We start from the raw sequence: 21,652 nt of genomic DNA, 5'->3' as shown, positions 1-21,652 counted from the left end.
GGCTGGGGCCCTTTAGAGATTTTTTTGTGGCCGCTGAGGTCAGAATCAAAAAGGAAGAGTTGATACGTTCCACCAGATAGGCTTTAGTACGAGTCTGTGTTTTAAAGAGCTTTACTCAAGACCTCAGCTCCCATCAGAACCTAAACTATGAGCCTCGGCCCTTTCCTTTCACTCTGCTGCCCACATCAGTTAGTATGTCGGCTACCGAACCGGTGTCCAATTAAAATCACTCCGCTTGGACCGCTTCCCAGTTCAACTGCATTGGCAGGGAGCTCTAACGTTCAGACTGGGAAAGATGAAAACGAGTGCAATCTCATTCAGCCAGACTAGCATTATCAAGCTTTCTTCTTTTTTAGGTTTGAAAGGTGAAGATCATTACAAATCACTCATCTTTTCAGAAACAAATTATTTACTCTGAGGAGAAATATCATCCTTTCTCACTATAGAGTCTATGGTAGAAGCTTGTGGATTGTTATAACAGCACCAATACAAACATTAACTGGTAAAAATCAGTTATAAAGCCAGGTGTACGCTTAATAGACTTTGCCTGATAGCATTCTGGCCTAACCGTATGAACTCAAAGACTCAAATTGCAATATCCACAGCCAACACGGAGATAGAAACTCCACATAAAAAAAAAGAAACAAACAAAAAATCCACACAATATTTTCTGTGGTAAGGAAATCAATAGCAACACGGGCTACTGTCTGCTGTTTAATGAGGACCAACAGCGCTCTCTAAAGGACGTTTAAAAAAAAGACACCCTCTCGAGAATTGGTGAACCACATCAAACTACTTCCTCTTCTTTCACTGTCTCTGAAGATTACAAAAGGGTATCGGATTCAAACAGGCCCTCGGCTGCTCCTGTGATCCATCAAAGCACTTCCTGTCTTCAGTGCTGTAATACAAGATATTAACCATCATATCAATACCTGATAGCATGACCAGCTCCCACATTCATATCACTGACAAAAAAAATAAATAATAATAATTACTATTGATTCATCCATAGTTTCAGCCACATTAATAATCACTATGTTTGTTGTTAAAAGGACAGAAAAATATATGGATTTTACAAAAGCAACAAAGTATTTTGGTGGAAACTATGGTTGCCAAGGCACAATAATAACAGGATTTTTTTTCAACGTGAATAACAAAATTTAAAAAATAAATACAATTAAGATGCTGTGACGGTCGTCATGCCAACATGTTTAGTACACAGATGTGTTTTCAACTCGCGGAACTTCAGGCTATCGCTTGTTAGGTCGTCTGTTTCCCGTTTGAAGATAAAATAATTTAATAATATGGCGGCTTGTTTGGTGCCGGATTTCCCAGCTGTAAGGTTTGCCTTAGAGCATTTGGGCGAGCTAGGTAAGAAACCGTCTTTGTAGCCCATTTTGTGAACGTACGAATTCATACAACTAGCGGCAAATAGGCCTAACGTTACTTCAAGAACACCTGTTTCAATATGAAGCCATCATTATCATTATATATTAATTATATAATTTGACCTCTAATTTAGCTAGTCTGTGAAGTGATAAATTCTTTGACAACTTACAGATAAACGACTGAGGGAAGAAGGGGTTTCATTTAGTCAAGAAGCAAGTCACCACCTGAGAGAGACAGCTGAAGCCATTAAAGAGCTGGTATTTTCAATCATTTACATATTTTTAACTTTAATCATAAACATGACTCATTTATACATTGTGGGTTGCAAAAAAAAGGATAAAATATTCAGAATATTTCGTATATATCCAATGTGTCATTTCTGTTACGCATTCATGTCCTTTGAGCAAGTCCTTTAACGTTATATATTGTATAAATTATGAAATTAAATGGTTTCTTTTGTCACAGTTAAGTCAACATTGGGTGAACTTCAGTTTGAATGAATGAATGAATGAATGATGCATTTATATAGCGCATTTATTGTGTATTGTCGTACACCCAAAGCGCTTTACAATCATGTGGGGGTCTCTCCTCAACCACCACCAGTGTTTGACTAGATGTTGCCATTTTGAGTGCAATCCATCTCATATAAAATAAATTGGTAATTTCAGGTTTCTTTTTATATTCCTGTCTCTAATAAAAAAAAAATTCTAAGTTAATTTTTTTTACTTATAAACACTCAAACCTAAATATCATGTTCTATCCTGCTAACGGTACACGTTACAAAATACAAATAATACTACTTGACTGGAATGACCCATGGCTATGTGTTCATTTCACTGTGGTAATCATATTTAGGAATCATCTAGAAAATTAGCACGTGAGAAACTTGAAATTGAAACTATTGAGACGAGCAAGCTTCGACATCGATCAGTGAACCTAGAAGATGACATCAGAAGTGAAATATCAGGTGAGTTCCTCAACAAATCCTTGGAAAACTGTTGAATCCATGAAGCAGGAGTCTAAATATTGGGCCAGCTCTGCCAGCAACTCACCTGCAGCATGATGGTGATTGGTAAACCGCTCAGGTAACTTCTTAAAGTTGTTTGTTGTTGTTGAAGTTTGTGTCACTGCAGCTAGAGAAGACAATACCGAAGAGATGAATCGACTTCAGTCTGAGCTGAAAACTGTAGTAGATGACATACAATCCATGGAAGAGAAGCAACAACTCATTGACCAAGAAAATGCTGCTCTGCTGTGAGTATTCAAACATGTTGACTGAAGGGGGTCATGGGAAATGTAGTTCACATTGCTATTTCTACCATTTACTTCCCCCATACTCATTAAATCTGAAGTGCATACATCAGTGAAATTGAAAGAATTTAGGGTGGGACTATCTTTTTTTCTGACCAATGGCAGTTGAGGGGAGTGTTTGAGAAACCTGTTTGAAAAGAGGCATTATTTTGATTGATACCACAGAAATTACACACAAATATGATAAAATACATGTGTACTTCTTCCTGTAATTATATTTCAGTCGGGAGAGAGAAAACATTAAAGGAAACTATGAAGATTATGTTGAGCAGATGAATCAGCAGCTGTCAGATAAAGCTAGTATACAGATGTTGTTAACAGAAAAACGGAATGAGATTCAGTCATTGAAGGACAAAATTGCCCAGGTGAAAACGGCCCAACAGGACCTAAAAGAAAACGCGATTCAGAAGAGTAAAACATTTGCTGAAAGCAAACATGCTGTGGAAACAGAGGTAGTCTGGGCTGGGGGGGGGGGGGGGGGGGGGGGGGGGGGGGTTCTTTTTTTCAAACAGGATATATTTTCACTCGAAAGCTATGATTCAGTTCATATTTTCCCTCTTTAGATAGAGGAAATTGCTCTCAAGATTAAAGAACAAAGAAAAATCAATGCAGGAACATGCAAGGAGCTGAACATCTTTACATCAGAACTCCAAGACAAGGAGGAGACAATCACACAGTGTGAAAAAGTAAGCATCTACATACTTGTAGTGTCTAAACAATATTACAATAATGTTGGCATAGAACTATTGGTATGGCTTGATTTATTCATCTGGTTTCAGCATATATCCCAGATTGAGAAAAACATTGCAAGAATGACAGCATCTAAAATGATGTACAAAGAATGGCTTCATGTGGAGAAAAGTCAGAGAGAGGAACTTGATCGTCAGAAGTAATCCGTGACTGGTTTTAACATAAATCAGTTCTGTTTCCTTCGCCTCTGGTCAACAGAAATCAGCTTTTGTTATTCATAATCAACAGGGAGTCTCATGAGCGTGAACTTCTTGAAGTGGCAGAAGCAATTGAGCAGAAAGTTCAGGTCCTTCAGGAGCAGATGGTGGAGGTAAGTAGAGGTGGACATCTTTGTGAAACTCCTGACACTAAACGAATGGCTGCTCCATAATACACTCTTTTCGGACGGGATCAAAACCCTCAAATCTCTGTCTTTAGATGTCAGATCTGAAGCATCGATTTCCTGCCTCTGGCCGGTCCCGCTGAGCAGCCATCACATTGAGCTTTTAAAATGCTTTCCTTCAAAGACACAATGTGCATAGATGACCTTTAATACAGCTGAGTGCTGGACTGCCCTTAGATGTTAGATAGTTCAAGCAGTCAATAGATGTGCACCTGGTCTGGATACATGAACATCTGTCTATCCATATATCTATCTAGGCTACCGACGATATACATTGATGCTGGTATACAAGATACAGGAGGCGATTGCCTGTCAGTGTGTTATTATTGTTAAATAAAAAACAAAACTATTTAAAAACTTAAATTATGTTAGTTGACCAGCTATATTATAAGTACTGAATTTACTGAAAATAAAACAAAAAAATTAAGCCAAATAGGAATGTAAATAAATAAAAATGACAAGAACACATAATAAAATTAAAATGAAACTGAAAATACAAGCTATTTCAAAATATTAATAAATGGTAGAATAGTATATAAACAATGTTAAATAACACCGTTACCTGTGCAAAATTACATATTGGTTAAAAGAGGAAACATGAATGAAGCTTGCTTAATAAAAAGTGTCTTAGCCTTAAATAAGGTATAGTCGGCTAATAAACAGTTTGCAGCTCATTCAGTTATTTAAACAATAAATGTATTACTACAATGAATAAAACACCACAATCTAGTGGTGTTTCAATTCAAAATAATTATCTATATCTGGTGTTGTAAGAGGTTTGGAGATAAACCTTTTATCTCTTAATTTAACTTTTTTTTTCAGTTTACTTTTAAATGTTATTCATTAACTCATTAATTTATTCAGAAAGAAAGAAATTCAATTATCTATCTGTTTATTTAAACTTCAGGGTAGTATTGATTGTATTGAATTTCAATATATTTGACATTTTAATGACATTTGTGGAAGGTACTTGACTGTCATGCAAGAAAACCCTACATTAATATTATATATAATATTAATTTATTATTTAAACATTGTATCATGTTTAATGTAACAGATCTTATTCTTTTGAGTTTGGGTGATGTAATCCATCCCTTATGGCTCGTTTCCACCGAGAGATCGTGGTGAAATTTAATCTGGGTCTAAATCCATTCCCTAACACTGTAAGGAGCCGTGATTTCTTCTCAGATTGAAAATGAGATGAAGGAAGAACAGAAAGTGAAAAGTGCTCTATCAGAGCCCCTCGTTAAACTGTCAGACATCTTTAGCGCTCAGAGGAAAGAGGAAGATGACATGATTGCTGAACTGCACAGTCTGTCCAAACGGTACATTCGTCTCTTTAATACTTTCTTCTTTGCTTTATCATGATGACTAACTTGAAATGTTTAGATTTCAAGTGATCAATCTGTTGCTTTGTTTTAGGCTAGAGGAGAATAAACTGAGACACGATGAAGACATTATATCCATTGCCAAATGTAGATTTGAAATCAAAAACATGAAAGAAGAGATGAGACAGCTTCACGACGCTAACATGTATGACCCTGTCTTTTGTTTTATGACTTTGTCTTACTACATTACAAGTAAATGGTTTCATGCCTTTATCTGTGTGGTTGTCTCTCAGAATCAATGCAGATATGTTCAAAAAAACTCTGGAGGAACTGGAAGGTCAGTTGGCCAAACACAAGATGAGCAGGTCTGTTCAACATCTTATTTTAATCTTTTATTATATATCTTTTACAGGGAACTAAACTGTCAAATGTACTTGAGACTTGTACTTGAAACAAAATAGTGCACAATAATAAAAAGAATAAACGAAATTCATAAACCCCAAATAAACATAGTACTGAAAACACGAAAAACAAGCATTTTATCTTGAATAAAGCTTCTCTTTGTTAAGCAATTGGCATTTTTTTCTTTATAAATTAATTCGTATTTTTTATTATCATGCACGATTTAGCTAACAAGACAAAAATGCAGTTTAATTTTTTAGAGAGAACATTTAACATTTTTATATGCAGGGCAGCAGTTAAAGCTGAGAGAGAGAAAATAGGTCAATCTCGCAAAACCCTTAAAGAGGAACACGAGGATTATGTAAAGGAGATCAATGCAGCCATCGAACAAACAGAGCAGAGACACGGAGAGCTGCTTGATGAGGTCTGACAGAAACACTAGACGGTAGTGGTGGAAATGCAAAGAGACGTCACTGTATCTGAGGCATGTTGTTGTTTTTGTAGAAGAAGAACCTCCAGAACCATATATTATTGAATTTGGTGATAAAGGATCTTGCAGAAGAGTCTGCAAATTTAGAGGAAGTGGGAAAACAAATGGAAATGAACTACCAGGCAGAAATTCATCAGCTTACAGTAAAAGAGAGAATCCATATTCATACACTTATTATAGGCTCAATAAAACATTTCAAGATGGCTGTGGTTTAGCTAAGCGTGCTTCTGAAAACTAAAAATGCATGTCTTGTGTCTCAAAAGAGGGATGTAGAATCAATCACTCAAGATCATATGGAGAAAGAGCAGGAGCTCAAGGACCAGGAGTCGATTTTAGAGACGGTGGAGTCTCAGTTTGACATTGACCACCTCAAACATCAGACTTTAAAAAACCAAATAACAAGTACAAACTTCATTTCTATTCTCCTCATGTAGCTCAACACTGCACCATACCTGAACTATAGAGTCACGAACTGGCCACCTGTTGTTTCTCAGCTAGCATTTGCTTCTTTATAAGATGAAGACTGGGTCATTCTATAATTGCAAATTGCAAATAATGAGAAATAATAGAGATTGACTTTTGCTCAGTAAATGGATGTTTTTGACAGTTTTGCATTAGCAAATGCAATGGCAGTTGTAGGATAACTGAACTTCTAGATGTTTTTGTAAGAAATTTGTGTTTTTCTTTTTTTACCAGAGCTGGTAACCCAAAGAAAACATCTTGAGATCTCCATTGAGGAGGCCACAAAACAGACTGCTGCGTTCCTACAACCAAAGGTCAACATTAACTAAGCTTTTTCCAATCATGTGCTAGTTTACTTGATGGCTTTAGTGTGCATTTATATGTTTGTAGGAAGATCTGAAAAGAGAGTTAATGACTTTGAGGGCCAAGCATATGGAGATGTTAACTGCTAACACTGTAGTGATCAGCGAAATCGAAAAAAGCATCTATGAGAATAAGGTCATGCTGGAGCAAGTTACGATGGAAAACAGTCGCCTGCATGTGGTGAAAACCCCCACTAATCGGCACACAAACACATACCCTTGTTAGCATGCCGCTTGAGATGTTTTCAACAGTGGGGTTTTTTTCAACAGCACATTGAACAAATGAAGGAGGAAATATTGGATGCAAAGAAAGACGAGGAAAAATATATGCAGGAGGCAGAGTGGATGAACGAGGAAGTGCAGTCCCTCTTCAGTGAGTCTTTTGACAATGACTTTTAACAATTTAAAAATATTCTGCTCTAAGTATAATTATCCAAAACAAATAATGTCTCTTTTCCATTCCTTAGAGACTCTTACAGACACCTGGAATACAAATACGTTGCTTACTGAGGTACAAAAAAACATCAAAACACAATAGTTAAGGAACGTTCCTGGTTCAATATAAATGATCTCAATCAATAGCACTTGTGGAACGCTGTCAATTATTACTCAGTATATAACAAAATACAAATACATATTTGTAGAGTAATGCACGTACAAAGGACGTCTAATGGAAGCGCTTCCTGCTTTTATGATTTCCTGTAAAGTGGGGGTTGCCAGAAATATTTCCCATGGTAATTGCATGTTTTCTGAGGTGGCTATTAAAACCTTTTTCTTAACTTGTTTTGCTGAAGGACTTTATCAGATGTTACTATACAATAAATGAACTAATCTAGACTCTTTTATATTAGGAATCTGCAAATCAAGATCAAAAGATTGTGGAGAACTTATACAATCTAATAGTGAGGATTCAAGAAAGAAAACATCACATCAGCGACATCAACAACAGACTGGACAAAGAGTTAGCTGGGATGAGCTCTGTGTTAGAGAAGCCAAACTTCAAAAACACTTAGACTTTACATTATTATGGAACAATATCTTCTGACATTCAAAAACTATTTTACAGAGACTTCAATCATTAAGAGTAGGTTTTAAATATTTTATAGTAATTTAAAATTTATGATTATAGAAAGTAGGGTAATAAGGTTTCATTTTAGCTTTAGAATACATGAACTAACAAAGAGCAAAATATTTTCTACATGTATTAATCTTTGTTAATTATATCACAACTATGCAAAAATCGGTCTCAGTTTATTCAACAAGTCAAACGCAGCTGACAAACACTCATTTTCATAGATCTGATGGCCATGAATGTAAATCACCACCATGTATAACATAACATACTACATTGAATAAAACTGTAAAACATTAATATCCCTAATCAGTTTGTTATATTCCACACATCACTGTAGAACTTATAAATATACATCCTTAAAAAGAGAAATCTTTAGTCAAGTAGTAAGGATAAGTGTCTGAGAACACTGAAAACTACATCATTATTCTCACAATACAATGTGTATGCAGAGTTACATATTCAGCAGCAGAACAATCATGCAATGCCACATGCAAATTTGTCACAACATACCTTTTATAGTGCTACGCTTTTATCCATGCATGAAAACAAAGCATAAAGACATACAATTATATTTGGCACAACAAAGTTTGTCATAAATGGTTAATAATTGGCTCTCAGGAAATTCACAGACCAGCTGTTTCATATTTAACACACAAAAAAATACATTGTACATTACAACAAATTGTTGATTTGTATCTATTCTTGACAAAAGATACAAATCACAAAAAGTACCAAAACCTAAATGAGTCATATATACTTACGTTGCCATATATTTACAAAAACATTGACTACTACTTTCCAAAATTTGCTTTCAGGATTCAAAGAAAAACCGTTAGGAAAAGAACATTCTTCATAAAGTATTTCCTTTGATCTCTGTTCAATACATGCAAACAACAAATAATATTCATAGACGTAAAAAAGAAAACTTTATGGCTCTTTGGTGTCCGTGCCAAAGGTGTCGATAAATTAAAAGTCTCTTAACGTGAGTTTGAGGGAGCTGATTCTCCTACACAGGAAGTGACATCAGTGTCCATTCCCACCCTCTGACAGAATTCTGTTTGGCTCTGTGAACCTGGCCGTCAGCAGGTAGAAGAGTGCGGGTCCGGGCACCAGAGCCAACAACGGCAAATCCTGCCCCAGTTTATCCAGTCGGGATATGGAAATGATACCATATGCATGGAGGAGCCAATGGCTGAAGAGAACTACGAGGCGTTTCTTCTTAGCCACAAGGTTTTTGAAAGACTGTGGGACATAAGTCACAAACAGTTTTAACGTCTGAAAATTAAATAAAAGGCATTATGGGAAAAAAAAAAAAAACAGTACACAATGTATTTACCTGTATCTCTGAAGCTGACATGTAAACTGCCAACGTGACCAACGATAAGACCAAAATAATATATGGAAATGCATAATCTGATTAAATAAGAAAGAGAAATACAAAAACCATAAGTGTCGACCAGAGATATTAGAATTAGCTTAAACTAAAACCATAAAAATAATCGTTACTTAAAAAGACAATAAATTTAAATAAAAATAGCAATAAAAATACAAAAATAAAATGTATTTTTAAAAAACTGAAATTTTATAAAACTATTAAGACAAATAATGCAGATTTTAATTTCAGCTCATTTCTGATTTTCATTTAGTTTAACATGATCTATTAAAATAACTAAAACTGAAATAAAAATGACAAACTATACAGACATTTAAAAATAAAAAACAAAATTACTAAAATTTTAAAATCAACAGAAAATTAAAGCAGAAAAAAAAGAGAAAAAAAAAAGAATCAAGATATTATTAAAATCTATATTAGTATCTCAGTGATGGTAAAATAATACTGATGTCAACTAGGTAGACTTTCAAATGTTCATTATAAAAAGAAAAGTGTGACACTCACAAAGAAGTCCTCCTCCAACTGCCTGCAGGACAGTGAGGATCGGGAAGAAGTACAGCGCTGCGTAGATGCTCTTGAAACGATCGGTCTTACCTAATCCACACGCAATCTTTTTAACCAGAAGTGGCCGCAGAAGCATCATAAAAACCAGACAGAAGGCGTAGTAGATCAACACGATGGTGTACCTAAAAGAACAGGTCATCAGAATGCAGCAGAAATAACTGGTGTCTCAAATCAAATAAAATGTCATTTTGAAAAGGCCACTCACAGAGGGAACACAGCCTCCTGCGTGCAGTGCAGAGTGGTGACGTAGTCTGGACTGGGGTTGTACAACATGGTGTACCAGTCAGAAAGCATCTTAACCTCACAGGAACGAATAGACAGCTGGCCGACAGGATCGTTGAGAAGCAGAGTCACTATGGCAGCAGCCGTGCACTCAAACAGAGCGGTAATATGCTGGAAAAGGGCACTAGAACTGGAGATGATATTAAGAGAGCAGAGGTTAGTTTGAAGCTCACTTTAAAAATGCATAATTCAACTTTAAAGGGACAGTCCACCAAAAAAATGGAAATCCTCATGTCATTCCAAACCTGTATGACCCTCCATTTTTCAGTCGGGAAACACAAAAGAAGATATTATGAAGAATGTTGGTAACCAAACAGTTGTGACATCAATTGTATGGACAAAAAATGCAAAGGAAGTCAACAAGAACAGAAACTGTTTGATTGTAAACATTATTCATACCATGCTTCTCATGCACCACAAGAGAAACATGATTTATGTAAGTCTCGATTCACCCTTCCACAAATTAAGGCATAAAAAGTCACAGCTGAAACTCTTAGGCCCGGTTTCACAGACAGGGTTTAGACTAAGCCAGGATTAGGCCATAGTTCAATTAGGACATTTAAGTAACTATTATAAACGTACTTAGAAAAAACATTACTGGTATGCATCTTGAGACAAAACAAAGGCACTGATATATTTTAAGATCAATCAGTGCAAGTTTCTTTCAGTTGAAACAGCTCAGACTTACATTTTAGTTCAGGACTAGGCTTAAGCCTTGTCTTTGAAACCGGGGTTTAAATTCATAAAGTTATGGCATTAAATGTTGCATGCACTACAATAAAATAAAAAAATAATAATCTTCCTCAGTATTTTTGCTCTGTTTTCCAATACAAATATCTAAAAAATGCATTTGCTTGAGATGAAGTCTTGTTTTCTGAGAAACTGAACAAAATTAATCAAGTTTATGCTTACTACAAGAACAAACACGACAACAGGGTGTGAAAACTTGTTTTCCCTGTAACTTAAGTTAATTCTTATATGAGCCCATTAGCAGATATTTGTTCTTGTTTGAATCTCAGGCTTCATTTTGTTCAATTTTTCAGAAAATACTGAACATCACTTTTTTGCATCAAAAGTTATTTCCATATTCTAATGAATTGCTACAAGACATTTACATTTAGAGACCTATATTGATGTATAGTATTGTGTTCAATTCAATTTAGGCCTATTCCTTAAATTTTCTTTACTTGGTCTTAAATATACCTTCATAAAATCTGCAGAAACCCCAAAGAAAGAAAAGCATAAAGGTGTGGAAAGGTGAGTAAATGATGACACAGTTTTTGTTTTTGGGTGAACTATCACTTTGAGGGTTAATATTGCAAAACAAAACGCAAACTAATCAGATCCGCACAATAATATTGCCACATATATCCTACTATTAAGAAATTCTGCCGGCTACCTTTTCTTCCCAGAATACCACTCAATAAAGAACCAGTGCAGGACCAGAGGCAGCATCGCCATGAAGCCCAGGTACAGCCAGTCATACAGCTCAGGAGATCCGCTGCATTCCTCACATATCTTTTCATAGTTAGTTCTCTGGCCACGAGGACAAACCTTCATAATAAGAGTGATGAAGGTTATTACACCAAAAGAACTTCAAAATATTTAATCAAATTAAATCCAGTCCACAAAACACCACCAACTCTCCAATCATACATCAGAACAAGCAGACCTGTTCTCGAATGACCAGGCGATTACTACTGCATTACACTCTTAAAAAAGGGGGTTTGCAACAATGCTATTGAAGAACCTTTTTCTACATGGAATCAAACACCTATAAAAAGCCTTTATGTTAAAAGAGTGTAACTGAGTAGTTCTCTTAGATGTACATATGTGTAGAACTCATATAAAACTTATAAAAGGTCTCATTTGTTACAATAAGTTCAATTGTTATAACTGTAGTGCGTTAACTAAAGTTAACAGATTCAACATTTGATTTAAAAAACAAAACATTAGTTTTAATTAATATGAACCAAGTCAAATAAATACTGCATACCTATTGTTCTTTATTAGTTTGTGTTAAAGCATTTAGTTAACTAATGTTAACAAATATAACCTCAATGTAAATTGAAATAAACAATTGTGAACTAGTAAAATGCACATCAGAGCATATGTACATGATCGTGCTGTTCATATAACCTTTTGCATTAGTACACATCATCATACATTAAACTATGTGTGTGTTATTTGGCCCGATTCATGCACTTACCCCACATTCTCCTTCAACAGAGTCATTTATGAAGGTCCTTCCACAGTACAGCCCAGGACAAGTGGAGCTCATTGCTACAGCTGCATTACACCCAAAAAAACATCATTAAACATAATAACATCCTTAAATTCAATATAAAACATTTGAATCGTGTTGTCATGGCAGTAAACAGGCGACTCTTATCAACAGCAAGACGCAAATATGGATGAATTATATATTGTCATTAGCTGCCTGCAGTTATTCATGATTGTTTTAACATACCCATGTCGTATGCAGCATTACAAAATATTCAATCGCTCAGTTTATTGGATTAGTTGATTTCAAGCTGTATGCTCAAAACGACGCAACAGAAACCGGAAGAACAAACGCCTCCGTCTTCTTCGTGTGATGTGGGACGTGCTGCTAAAAGTGAATAGTCACACAGCGCCACTCACTGGCCAGATTTACTTCTCTGCTGGTATATAAATACATCAAATATGACAATCATTCTATTCTAATCATTCTAAACTATTGTTTATATGCAGATAGATAGATAGATAGATAGATAGATAGATAGATAGATAGATAGATAGATAGATAGATAGATAGATAGATAGATAGATAGATAGATAGATAGATAGATAGATAGATAGATAGATAGATAGATAGATAGATAGATGGATGGATGGATGGATGGATGGATGGATGGATGGATGGATGGATGGATGGATGGATGGATGGATGGATGGATTTGCAGTTTGCAGGTCTGCATCAGCGGCACAAAGCACAATAAATTAACGCAATCTTCATAAGAAAGTGCGTAATTCAGCTGGAAAACATCGGGTCCGGTGTCATGGCAACGGCTTCACACGTCACGGGGAGGTGCAGGGGCCTGCATCTGTATCACAGAAATAAAATAAGCATGTAGAGCGGCGACTGCATTGAAACGGGCTGACAAACAAACACATTTTAATTCACTGGCTATTAAAATTTCGCCAAAAAAAAAAAAAATCGAGGTCGCTATAGAGACGGCTGAGTCACGTGATACCTGCTAGTTTTTACAGCACTCTTCAGAGTGTGTAGTAGCCTACTTGAATTCGCTTAGGCTGAATAGCACACGTTTATGGGGCAGAAACAATAGTCATAGCTAATAAGCTTTGATAATTCATCTGAAAACGACTTTTTTGATTCAGCGGAGAATTTGATCCATTCAGGTACGAGCAAACAGAAGCTACCTGTTACTTTTCTCAGCGCTTGTTAGAATGGACCAATCACAGTCGCTGGTGCGCAACTCGATTTATGCACTAAGCTATGGGATATTTCCATTTGTATTTCCGGTATTATTTCGTTATATTATAAAACTTAAAAAACATTAAACATATTAGGACAAACATATTTGGAAAGTGTCTCCAATCAAGACAAAATGTCTTGAAATCTAAATGCGTCTCAATGGAGAATTGGCTTTCTGGGCCTCCAAGCGCCCCCTCGCGGAATAACCAGGTTTCGTCTCGTGGCAGCAGTAACCCAGCAGCATTGTCCGCTCAGTCATCTGTAACAGGGGGACATTCTTTACTCCAAGCACAGTGTATGGCATCAAAGGACTACATAGGGGCCATCTGTGAGACCGTAGCGCATACTCATTTTTACTGTGATACGGACACGGGAGACACTGACAAGGGATGAATTCTCTTCCACCCCGTGGATGCGCCCTAAACGTGTCCAATGGATCTCCCCGGCATCAGCAACGCGACCGCGGACAACATGTCGGGCTCGGGCTTCATGTTAGAGATTGTGACCATCAAACCCGTTGTAAACAGCCTGATCACTCAGGCCAGCAACTATACAGCCGGGGGCGAGATGCCCAGCGACACCCCAGTGAGGAGTTCGGAGGGGAACTCGGTTCTTCAGGGCATCGCGCTGGCCGCGCAGGCGCTTCTGCTCCTGGCCATCTTCTTACTGTCCAGTCTGGGTAATTCAGCGGTCGTGGTGGTTATAATCAAACACAGGCAGTTGAGAACGGTCACTAACGCGTTCATCATGTCCCTGTCCCTCTCCGACTTCCTCACGGCCGTTCTTTGTTTACCCTTCTCCTTCATGATGCTCTTCAGCAAGGATGGCAGGTGGCTGTTTGGGGAGCCCTTCTGCGTCGCCAACGGCTTCTTCAACACCTGCTTCGGCATCATCTCCACCCTGACCATGACTCTCATCTCATTCGACCGCTATTATGCCATCGTAAGGCAGCCGCAAGCCAAAATCGGCCGGAGGAGAGCGATCCAGCTCCTGGCGGCCGTTTGGGTCTCCGCGGTGGTCTTCTCGTTTCCTTGGCACATGCTTATGGAGACCTCCTGGCGCTTGGTGGTGCACAAACAGGGGTTTTACCATTGCATGTACGTGTTCCACTCTGGCACCTCCAGGATGGGCACTGCATACAGCGTAGCTTTAATAGTAGCGTGTTACCTGCTTCCCTTCGCCCTCATGTGCTTCTGCCACTACAACATCTGCAAAACCGTCCGGCTGTCGGAGATCAGGGTGCGGCCGGTGACCACTTACGCGCACCTGTTGCGCTTCTACAGCGAGATGCGCACCGCCACCACCGTGCTCATCATGATCGTGTTCGTCATCTTCTGCTGGGGGCCCTACTGCCTGATGGGCATCATCACCGCGCTCGGGAGCTACTCCTTCAGTCCTGCTATGGATACCGTGGCAATCTGGATGGCGTGGGCTAACGGTGCCATCAACCCGTTGATTTACGCCATAAGGAATCCGAACATATCCATGCTGTTGGGTCGGAGCAGAGAGGAGGGATACAGGACTAGAAACATCGCCGCGTACCTGTCCACGCAGACGCAGCGCAGGGACGCGGTCCGGAACCGCGCGGACCGGATTAGAGATCGGTACGTGAGCCACCACGGCGCAAACAGCCGCCTGTCTTCCTCCAGCCCGGCCAACGGCGGAGATGTGGCCATGTGGGCCTGTAAAAACCCGGCGGTGTTCTTCTGTAGAGACGCGCATCCGGATACGATCACTAAACCAGCGGTGCCCAAAGTTGAGACTGCTGACACCAGTTTGTAACGCGGTCACACTTTATGATGACGACGGGAGGTGCTACAGGTGTACAGTAGGACCCAAAATGACTTGGGTCGCACTTAAAAATTTAACATTTCGTTTATTGCATTGGATAACAAAATGTCAAATCAGGTTTAAACATTTAACACAAACTTTTCTAATGTAATGATACTAATACATAAAGTGTAAGCATAATTAATTTAAAACTTTCAAACTCATTTTGACATAGCCTATAGGCCTATATATATATATATATATATATATATATATATTATATATATTTTTTTTAATGATTTTATGACATTCACTGTTTAGCCTATTGATATTTTGCTCATACAATAAACACATAGCCTATTTTATTAGAGACCCTAAATATAATTTTCTTGTTAAGTGATATTTATGCTGGCACTTTATTGTTTTTTATCTTTATTTCCTTGGGCCATTATATCTTAGAAGAGCAAAAGTGTTTAATTAAATATTCTGTTAAATAATTACGCTTTTGATAAAAGGATCTGATAATCACCAACCTTTAGGTTGTTGATCACATTAAATAAAAAATGATCTTTTCTGTAGGGTCTCACTTTTGCTATATATAGCTAATATGCAAATATGTACATATTTAATTATATTTAATTTTTATTTTTATGTTTTTATTTATTTTTTACGTTTTGTAATTTTTTTTATAACGATTTGTTTATGTATTTTATTACAGCAGTTTAATTTTTTGCAAGTAAAAATTCACCTGTAGTACCTCCCTTCAGATTTCAGTAAGTCATATGCATTTAAATAAATTGGAACACTAATCAAAATTTCATGTCAGTTCCAAATATTTGATTGTACATTACCTATAATATTATGATGTTATATGATGTTTAAAGAAGCATTATTTTGTGTGTATTTTTAAAGCTGAAGTATGACACGCCATTGGTCGAGTCAGTATTGAAGTGTACAGTAGGACTAGGCTCGCTCTTTTCATAACACTGTTAAAACTTTACATTCTTCAGCTTTAAATATAAATAGGCCTATAAGTAAAAATATCAAAGTTTGAATGTAAATGAATTTAAGATGCATTATTATGCATTGTATTCTTTATTAATGATTATTAAGTCATTATAAAGTGTTACCGTATTTTTTACATTTAATCTTTTGATAACATTAACCTATATTTGAAACCAAACTCTCCAAGCATGAGTTTATTAATGTAATGAATCAGCAGGTGTAGTGTGTGTCTGTGTGTGCAAATGAAAGTCTTGAGCCTAATGCAAATGCTTTCCAACACTGTGAATGAACTGAAGGGTTTACAGAAATCTCTCTCACAGCCTAAAACCATATCCATGCTGTTCATCATCTACACTGACCTGGAATATTAACAGTGAAACGGGTGAGAGTTGAGAGGATTTTATAACTATTTAATTGAACAATCGGTCATAATGACATGGTCGTTTAAGAAATAGGGCTAAAAAAAAATAGTTTCTTCATTGTAAAATGTCTTAGCTTTAGGTTTGGAGCCTTCACAGAACCATATACCTGCTACTCTGTAATAAAAAAGACCTCAAAATCACACAAACAAGTCAAATAAAATAGGAATAGAATAGAATGTCCTTTAATTGATCTGTAAACAGCATACATTTCTGTCAAATAATTCATATTTTTGAGGGAAAAACTAAATTAAATATTTTCACTGAGATTTTGGAAGAGCAACTTAAAACAACAAACTGCCTTAATTGTTGGATGTAGCATGGTTTACAGAATATCAGTATTTCAATATTTGAAACAATTTCTATATCATTATTAAGCAAGAATTGATCAAATTCTGAATTTATTTGACTGTAAGACTGCCATTTATTCGTTTTATGTAGATATCAGTGCTTTTTAGTCTTTCATATTTTATGAAAACGTCTTTGGATTGACTTTTTCTGCAAACATTCATCAGCATTTATAGAAATGCAAGACCAGCTTTAGAGATCTAGAGAAACTAACAAAAGCACAGGGTCTTTTATATGTGAAACTTTCCTTGAAACAGATGTATTTTAGAGACGGGCATAAAAGAGTCAATGGCCTATTAAATATGTGTTTGTTTGTTTTTACCTGGTTGGTTTCAGTCATAGGAGAGAGATGCATTATTTTCAAATATTCAAATTAATCATTTTTTTTTTATATCAAAGACACTTCAGATTTGAAACAAGCTATTATGAAATAAACATAGCCATACATCATATCTTTGACAGCGGTTTGCCTGAAATAAAGTTTGAATATGTTTTATCCATTGCATGCTTTATGTTTGATTACTATTCACAAATCACTCTGACATTATAACTAGTTAAGTGCAGTATTGTTGTGCAGGGCCTAATTATGGAGCATTTTGCTCACCTTAATAATTTCAGGTCGCAAAACTGAAAACAAATCAGCAGTCAAACACCAATGCAGGGACCCTCAGGGTTTATTTATTGATTACTTATCTCACATCCAAATTAATTCTTAAATAAAGAAAACAAAACATCTTGCCAACAGAGGAAACTATTACAATACAATATTACAAAAAACTATTAGTGAAAAAGATTTAATGGCATCTGATCAACAGGAAAAAAAAATATTAGCAGAAAATAGTAGCGTCAAGGACTAAGAAAAAGCCTTGGTCAGAAGAGTTAACAATGGGTATATGTACATATATACAACAACGGAAGAAATTACAAGAATATACATGCACGGCAGACAGTTTGGTTTTGCATCCACAGCTGTTTTTAATGAATGTTCTTTTTGGTAACCGCTAAAATATTGCATCCTTCTGTCATCCTCTAAAATATATTTGCAATCAAAGTTTGACCTTAGCATTTTTTTGTACTGTCAGTACATTTAATACATGGCATCTGTAGATTTATAATAAACTATTTGATTTCAATAACATTTTATACAAGATGTTGTTTTCTAGGTTTGTGCATCGTGCTTTAACAGGTCTGGAATGAACAGTTTATTAACAAACAATCGCTTGTGCCTGAGTTACAAGTGTAACAAAAGGAAATACTCATTACAAACAAACCAATTACATCGTCCAATGATATTCAAGTATCACTGCGTCCCACAATTTGACAAAAATCACTTTTGCTTCCAAAACACTGACTTTTAGTGTTTAGCACACCTCATATTGCAAAACAAGGCCCGTTTCTTGAAAGTGCACAGTGTACACCGACAATAACTCAACAAGCGGTATCTGAGCAGACAGAAATAAATGGGGTTTATGGTTGCCAGGCAAGCAAAACTGTGAAAATGGGTGTTTCTGTATTTCAGCACCAGTTTGTAGCCCTTTCTGCTCATTATTTCTGAACTACGGTGCACACGCACCATACAAACTCCTGTCATCTTCAGCACAAACACAACTGATTTACATGTTTAGAAAAGACTTTATAAATCCTTAAGAAGTATTTTGGCAGTCAGCACAAAACAGGGCCTGGATATGCTCTCCAGATCTAAACTGAGGTAGAGCTGTTGCACACGTGTGTAATGTCTCAGCTCTACCATCAGAAGGCAGCACTCGCTTGCGCAGCTTCCTCAGAAGTTGAGTTTGGTGATGGGCCTCTCTCTGCTGCTCTCTGCGCTCTGCTTGACGGGACGCTTGCGGTTGTGTTTCATCTTTGAGAGGTCTTTGTCAAACACCTCCCCAGATCGGAGTGCAGACACCAGATCGTCGAATTCTCCATCCTCCTCGCAGTTCTCTTTGGCCTTCCGGGCTTTTCTTTCCTTCTCACGCTGTTCCTTGAGCTGTTCACAGACATATTCATTTAGATGAATCAGAACTGTAAGTTTTACTTTTCTCTTAATGTCTGTCATTGTGCTGCAGGGAGGTGTTTAGTTTGCTCAATGCGTACTACACAGTGTACATTAAAGGCAGCATACTTTTTTTGGTAATTTTGAGGGACTTATTTAATATTACCTCCCTCCTCTCAATCTGTTGCATGCCTTTATTCGGATGAATTCTCAGATTGCTAAAGAACAAGGATTTTTACTGGAAAAAGCTGCATTTTGTCTTGTAAATTTTTAAATATTTAGGGTCCGTTTACATATTACACTTTCTTGTGCTCTTCAGATTTTAATGTTATTTTGGAGATGTACTCTTTTTTGCTATTGGCTTGACAGAATAGCTAAAGATGACCATCCGACTTGGTGTACATAGGCAAGTAATCACAAGTACTGACTAGTAGATTTTTTTTAAGCAGCACAGCTGCTTGTAATAATAAGAAATGTTTTTTGAGCAGCAAATCAGCATATTAGAATGATTTCTGAAGGATCATGTGACACTGAAGACTGGAGCAATGATGCTGGAAAATTCAGCTTTGCCATCACAGGAATAAATTACATTCTAAAACATGTCAAAAATATTTAAATTGTAATAATATTACTGTTTTACTGTATTTTTGGTCATATAAATGCAGCACTGGTGAGCATCAAATACTTCTTTAAAAACATTCAATCTTACAGACCCCAAATTTGTATATTGTGAAATGATGTGTGCTAGTACAACACATTTAGAGAGGATCTAGCAAGGGGATGCATGTGGATGTGTTTGAGATGGACACAATGCATGCTTGTTGACATTACCTGCGCCTCCATGCGGGCTCTGCGCTCTTCCTCCTCCTTGCGTCGTCGCATGTTCTCATTGTCCTGTTTAGCTTCACTGAAGGCCTGTAGGAACTGATCAAAGATGCCAAAGAACTCATCGGGCTGCATGCGTGTGGCGTCCTCACCGAAGTGCTTCACAGACTTCTCAAACTGTGTAGAATGAAAGACAAGGACATTTAGGACAGTGATTCTCTCTCATATAATCCTTATTTTTATTCGGCGAGTAAAAAAAAAAAAATGCCATCAAAAACTCCAGGCTGCTAGAATGAACTAGTGATCTTCTTGTCATATACACTACCAGTAAAAGGCTTGCAGTCAGTAAAAATTTTTTCCCCATGTTTTTCAACAAAGAACATTTGTTTTGTTCATGTTGCCTTTATTTGATCAAAAATACAGTAAAAACAACATTACAAAATAATAAAAATTTTAAATCTATTTTTCTATTTTAATTTATTTTATATAATTTATATTATATTTTTATTTTAAGACAAAGCAGAATTTTCATCATTCTTCAGTGTCACACGATCCTTCAGAAATATTCTAAAATGCTGATTTGCTGCACAAGAAACATTTCTTATAATTATCAATGTTGCTCTGCTTAATATTTTAGTGGAAACTGTGATACATTTTTTTTCAGAACTCTTTGATGAATACAGAGTTCAAAAGAACAGAATTGATTTGAAATATAAATATTTTCTAACATTATAAATGTCTTTAACGCCACTCTTGATCAATTTAATGCATCCTTGTTGAATAAAAATATAAAGAAAACGTACTGACCCCAAACTTCTGAATGGTAGTGTATGAATGTAATGAAATGAGACCGTTATCCAGATTTGGTTGACAAATACTTAATTTCTCACAAAGATCATACCTTTGCCCACCCTTTAGAAAACCAGCTAGATCCCAACATAACATTCAAGCACTGCGGCAGCATCAAATCGCATCCAATGTGCAGCTTCATGAGCAGGATCCGACTGGAAGAACCTGCCTTTGAAACTGATCTTCAGCCTATGGCAGTTAAAGATTACGGTCAATGTTTCCAGCGGTTCCAATGTCCACATAGACGGACAGAAGCCCATTAAACTTCAGTGAAAGCAGTGATTTAACATCTACAAGGCTGAGTTACATGTGCCAGCATGGAGCGGGGAAAAAATCTGGCATTTCAGACGCTTAACGGCTACTTCAAAGCTGCAGCGGAGCAACTTTATTTGAGCTCTCATATATAAATGACCAGATAGAGTGACAAGCCTCGCTATGTTCAAACCTCTCATAAACCTTTAACATCTATTAGCTCCTCAGGCTCAGTGAACTGTGGTGCGCTTTCGTTCTTACCAAATCCTTGGCGTCCTGAAGCGAGTCTTCCGCCTCAGAGAAACTGAAACCAGCCACAGTGATGAACTGACTCACAACAGACACAAACTTATCGCCGTGGATCTGAGGCTGACTCTTCTGGTACTCCAGCTCCTGTTGAGACAGAGACAGAATTAAATAATAAATATTAAATAGGAAAAAGTGCATTTAATTCAGAGGAATCTCAAGAAAACACCTTAGAAACCTAGCAGGGGCTTCAAACTTCAAATCTCAAAGTTCT

At 36.8% G+C, this 21,652-nt stretch overlaps 4 protein-coding genes across 7 annotated transcripts in view; 2 read left to right on the top strand and 2 right to left on the bottom strand.

Annotated features, from left to right (window-relative positions):
• Positions 1 to 1,209: 1,209 nt before the first annotated feature.
• LOC306850233 (coiled-coil domain-containing protein 175-like) lies at positions 1,210 to 8,247 on the top strand. Its single transcript, XM_079385746.1, has 19 exons — positions 1,210 to 1,371; positions 1,561 to 1,646; positions 2,245 to 2,356; positions 2,508 to 2,643; positions 2,924 to 3,152; positions 3,264 to 3,386; positions 3,480 to 3,589; positions 3,679 to 3,760; positions 5,021 to 5,157; positions 5,255 to 5,365; positions 5,454 to 5,525; positions 5,851 to 5,986; positions 6,067 to 6,195; positions 6,316 to 6,454; positions 6,749 to 6,828; positions 6,905 to 7,057; positions 7,147 to 7,249; positions 7,344 to 7,387; positions 7,728 to 8,247. Exons 1-19 carry the CDS (start codon positions 1,305 to 1,307, stop codon positions 7,887 to 7,889), a joined length of 2,211 nt encoding a protein of 736 aa, XP_079241872.1. The 5' UTR covers positions 1,210 to 1,304; the 3' UTR covers positions 7,890 to 8,247.
• On the bottom strand, positions 7,658 to 12,800 carry LOC306850234 (JNK1/MAPK8-associated membrane protein-like). The gene is made up of 7 exons (XM_079385747.1): positions 12,661 to 12,800; positions 12,400 to 12,479; positions 11,590 to 11,744; positions 10,114 to 10,320; positions 9,849 to 10,030; positions 9,288 to 9,364; positions 7,658 to 9,193 (listed from the first exon to the last, which is right to left on the bottom strand). The coding sequence occupies exons 1-7, from the start codon at positions 12,662 to 12,664 to the stop codon at positions 8,975 to 8,977; spliced, it is 924 nt and encodes a 307-aa protein (XP_079241873.1). The 5' UTR covers positions 12,665 to 12,800; the 3' UTR covers positions 7,658 to 8,974.
• A 1,182-nt stretch (positions 12,801 to 13,982) lies between these two features.
• LOC306850120 (G-protein coupled receptor 135-like) lies at positions 13,983 to 15,450 on the top strand (the record flags this gene model as incomplete). The annotated part of the gene is made up of 1 exon (XM_079385570.1): positions 13,983 to 15,450. The coding sequence occupies exon 1, from the start codon at positions 14,101 to 14,103 to the stop codon at positions 15,448 to 15,450; it is 1,350 nt and encodes a 449-aa protein (XP_079241696.1). The 5' UTR covers positions 13,983 to 14,100.
• A 2,417-nt stretch (positions 15,451 to 17,867) lies between these two features.
• Positions 17,868 to 21,652, bottom strand: part of LOC306850277 (disheveled-associated activator of morphogenesis 1-like) — a 46,225-nt gene continuing 42,440 nt past the window's right edge. For all 4 annotated transcript variants that reach the window (XM_079385824.1, XM_079385826.1, XM_079385825.1 and 1 more), the window contains 3 exons: positions 21,394 to 21,525; positions 20,038 to 20,208; positions 17,868 to 19,200 (listed from right to left, as the gene is read on the bottom strand). In XM_079385824.1, the coding sequence (XP_079241950.1) occupies positions 18,991 to 19,200; positions 20,038 to 20,208; positions 21,394 to 21,525 (513 nt within the window). In that variant the 3' untranslated portion in view covers positions 17,868 to 18,990. The remainder of the gene's footprint in view (positions 19,201 to 20,037; positions 20,209 to 21,393; positions 21,526 to 21,652) is intronic.

This window comes from Barbus barbus (genome assembly GCF_936440315.1).
Source record: "Barbus barbus genome assembly, chromosome: 30".
Taxonomy (NCBI): Eukaryota; Metazoa; Chordata; class Actinopteri; order Cypriniformes; family Cyprinidae; genus Barbus; species Barbus barbus.
Note: the sequence above shows the minus strand (reverse complement) of the source record. Positions and strands in the feature narration are given on the sequence as shown.

What these genes read in the sequence shown, in the direction of transcription:
- LOC306850234 (XM_079385747.1), bottom strand. An exon ending in CTGTTGAAGGAGAATGTGGG is followed by an intron (nt 11,745 to 12,399) that starts GTAAGTGCATGA and finishes CTTATTATGAAG; the next exon opens with GTTTGTCCTCGTGGCCAGAG. An exon ending in TGTCAGCTTCAGAGATACAG is followed by an intron (nt 9,194 to 9,287) that starts GTAAATACATTG and finishes TATGTCCCACAG; the next exon opens with TCTTTCAAAAACCTTGTGGC.
- LOC306850233 (XM_079385746.1), top strand. Translation starts at nt 1,305, where the DNA reads ATGGCGGCTTGTTTGGTGCCGGATTTCCCAGCTGTAAGGTTTGCCTTA. An exon ending in CAGCTTCACGACGCTAACAT is followed by an intron (nt 5,366 to 5,453) that starts GTATGACCCTGT and finishes GTTGTCTCTCAG; the next exon opens with AATCAATGCAGATATGTTCA. An exon ending in ACGGAGAGCTGCTTGATGAG is followed by an intron (nt 5,987 to 6,066) that starts GTCTGACAGAAA and finishes TTGTTTTTGTAG; the next exon opens with AAGAAGAACCTCCAGAACCA.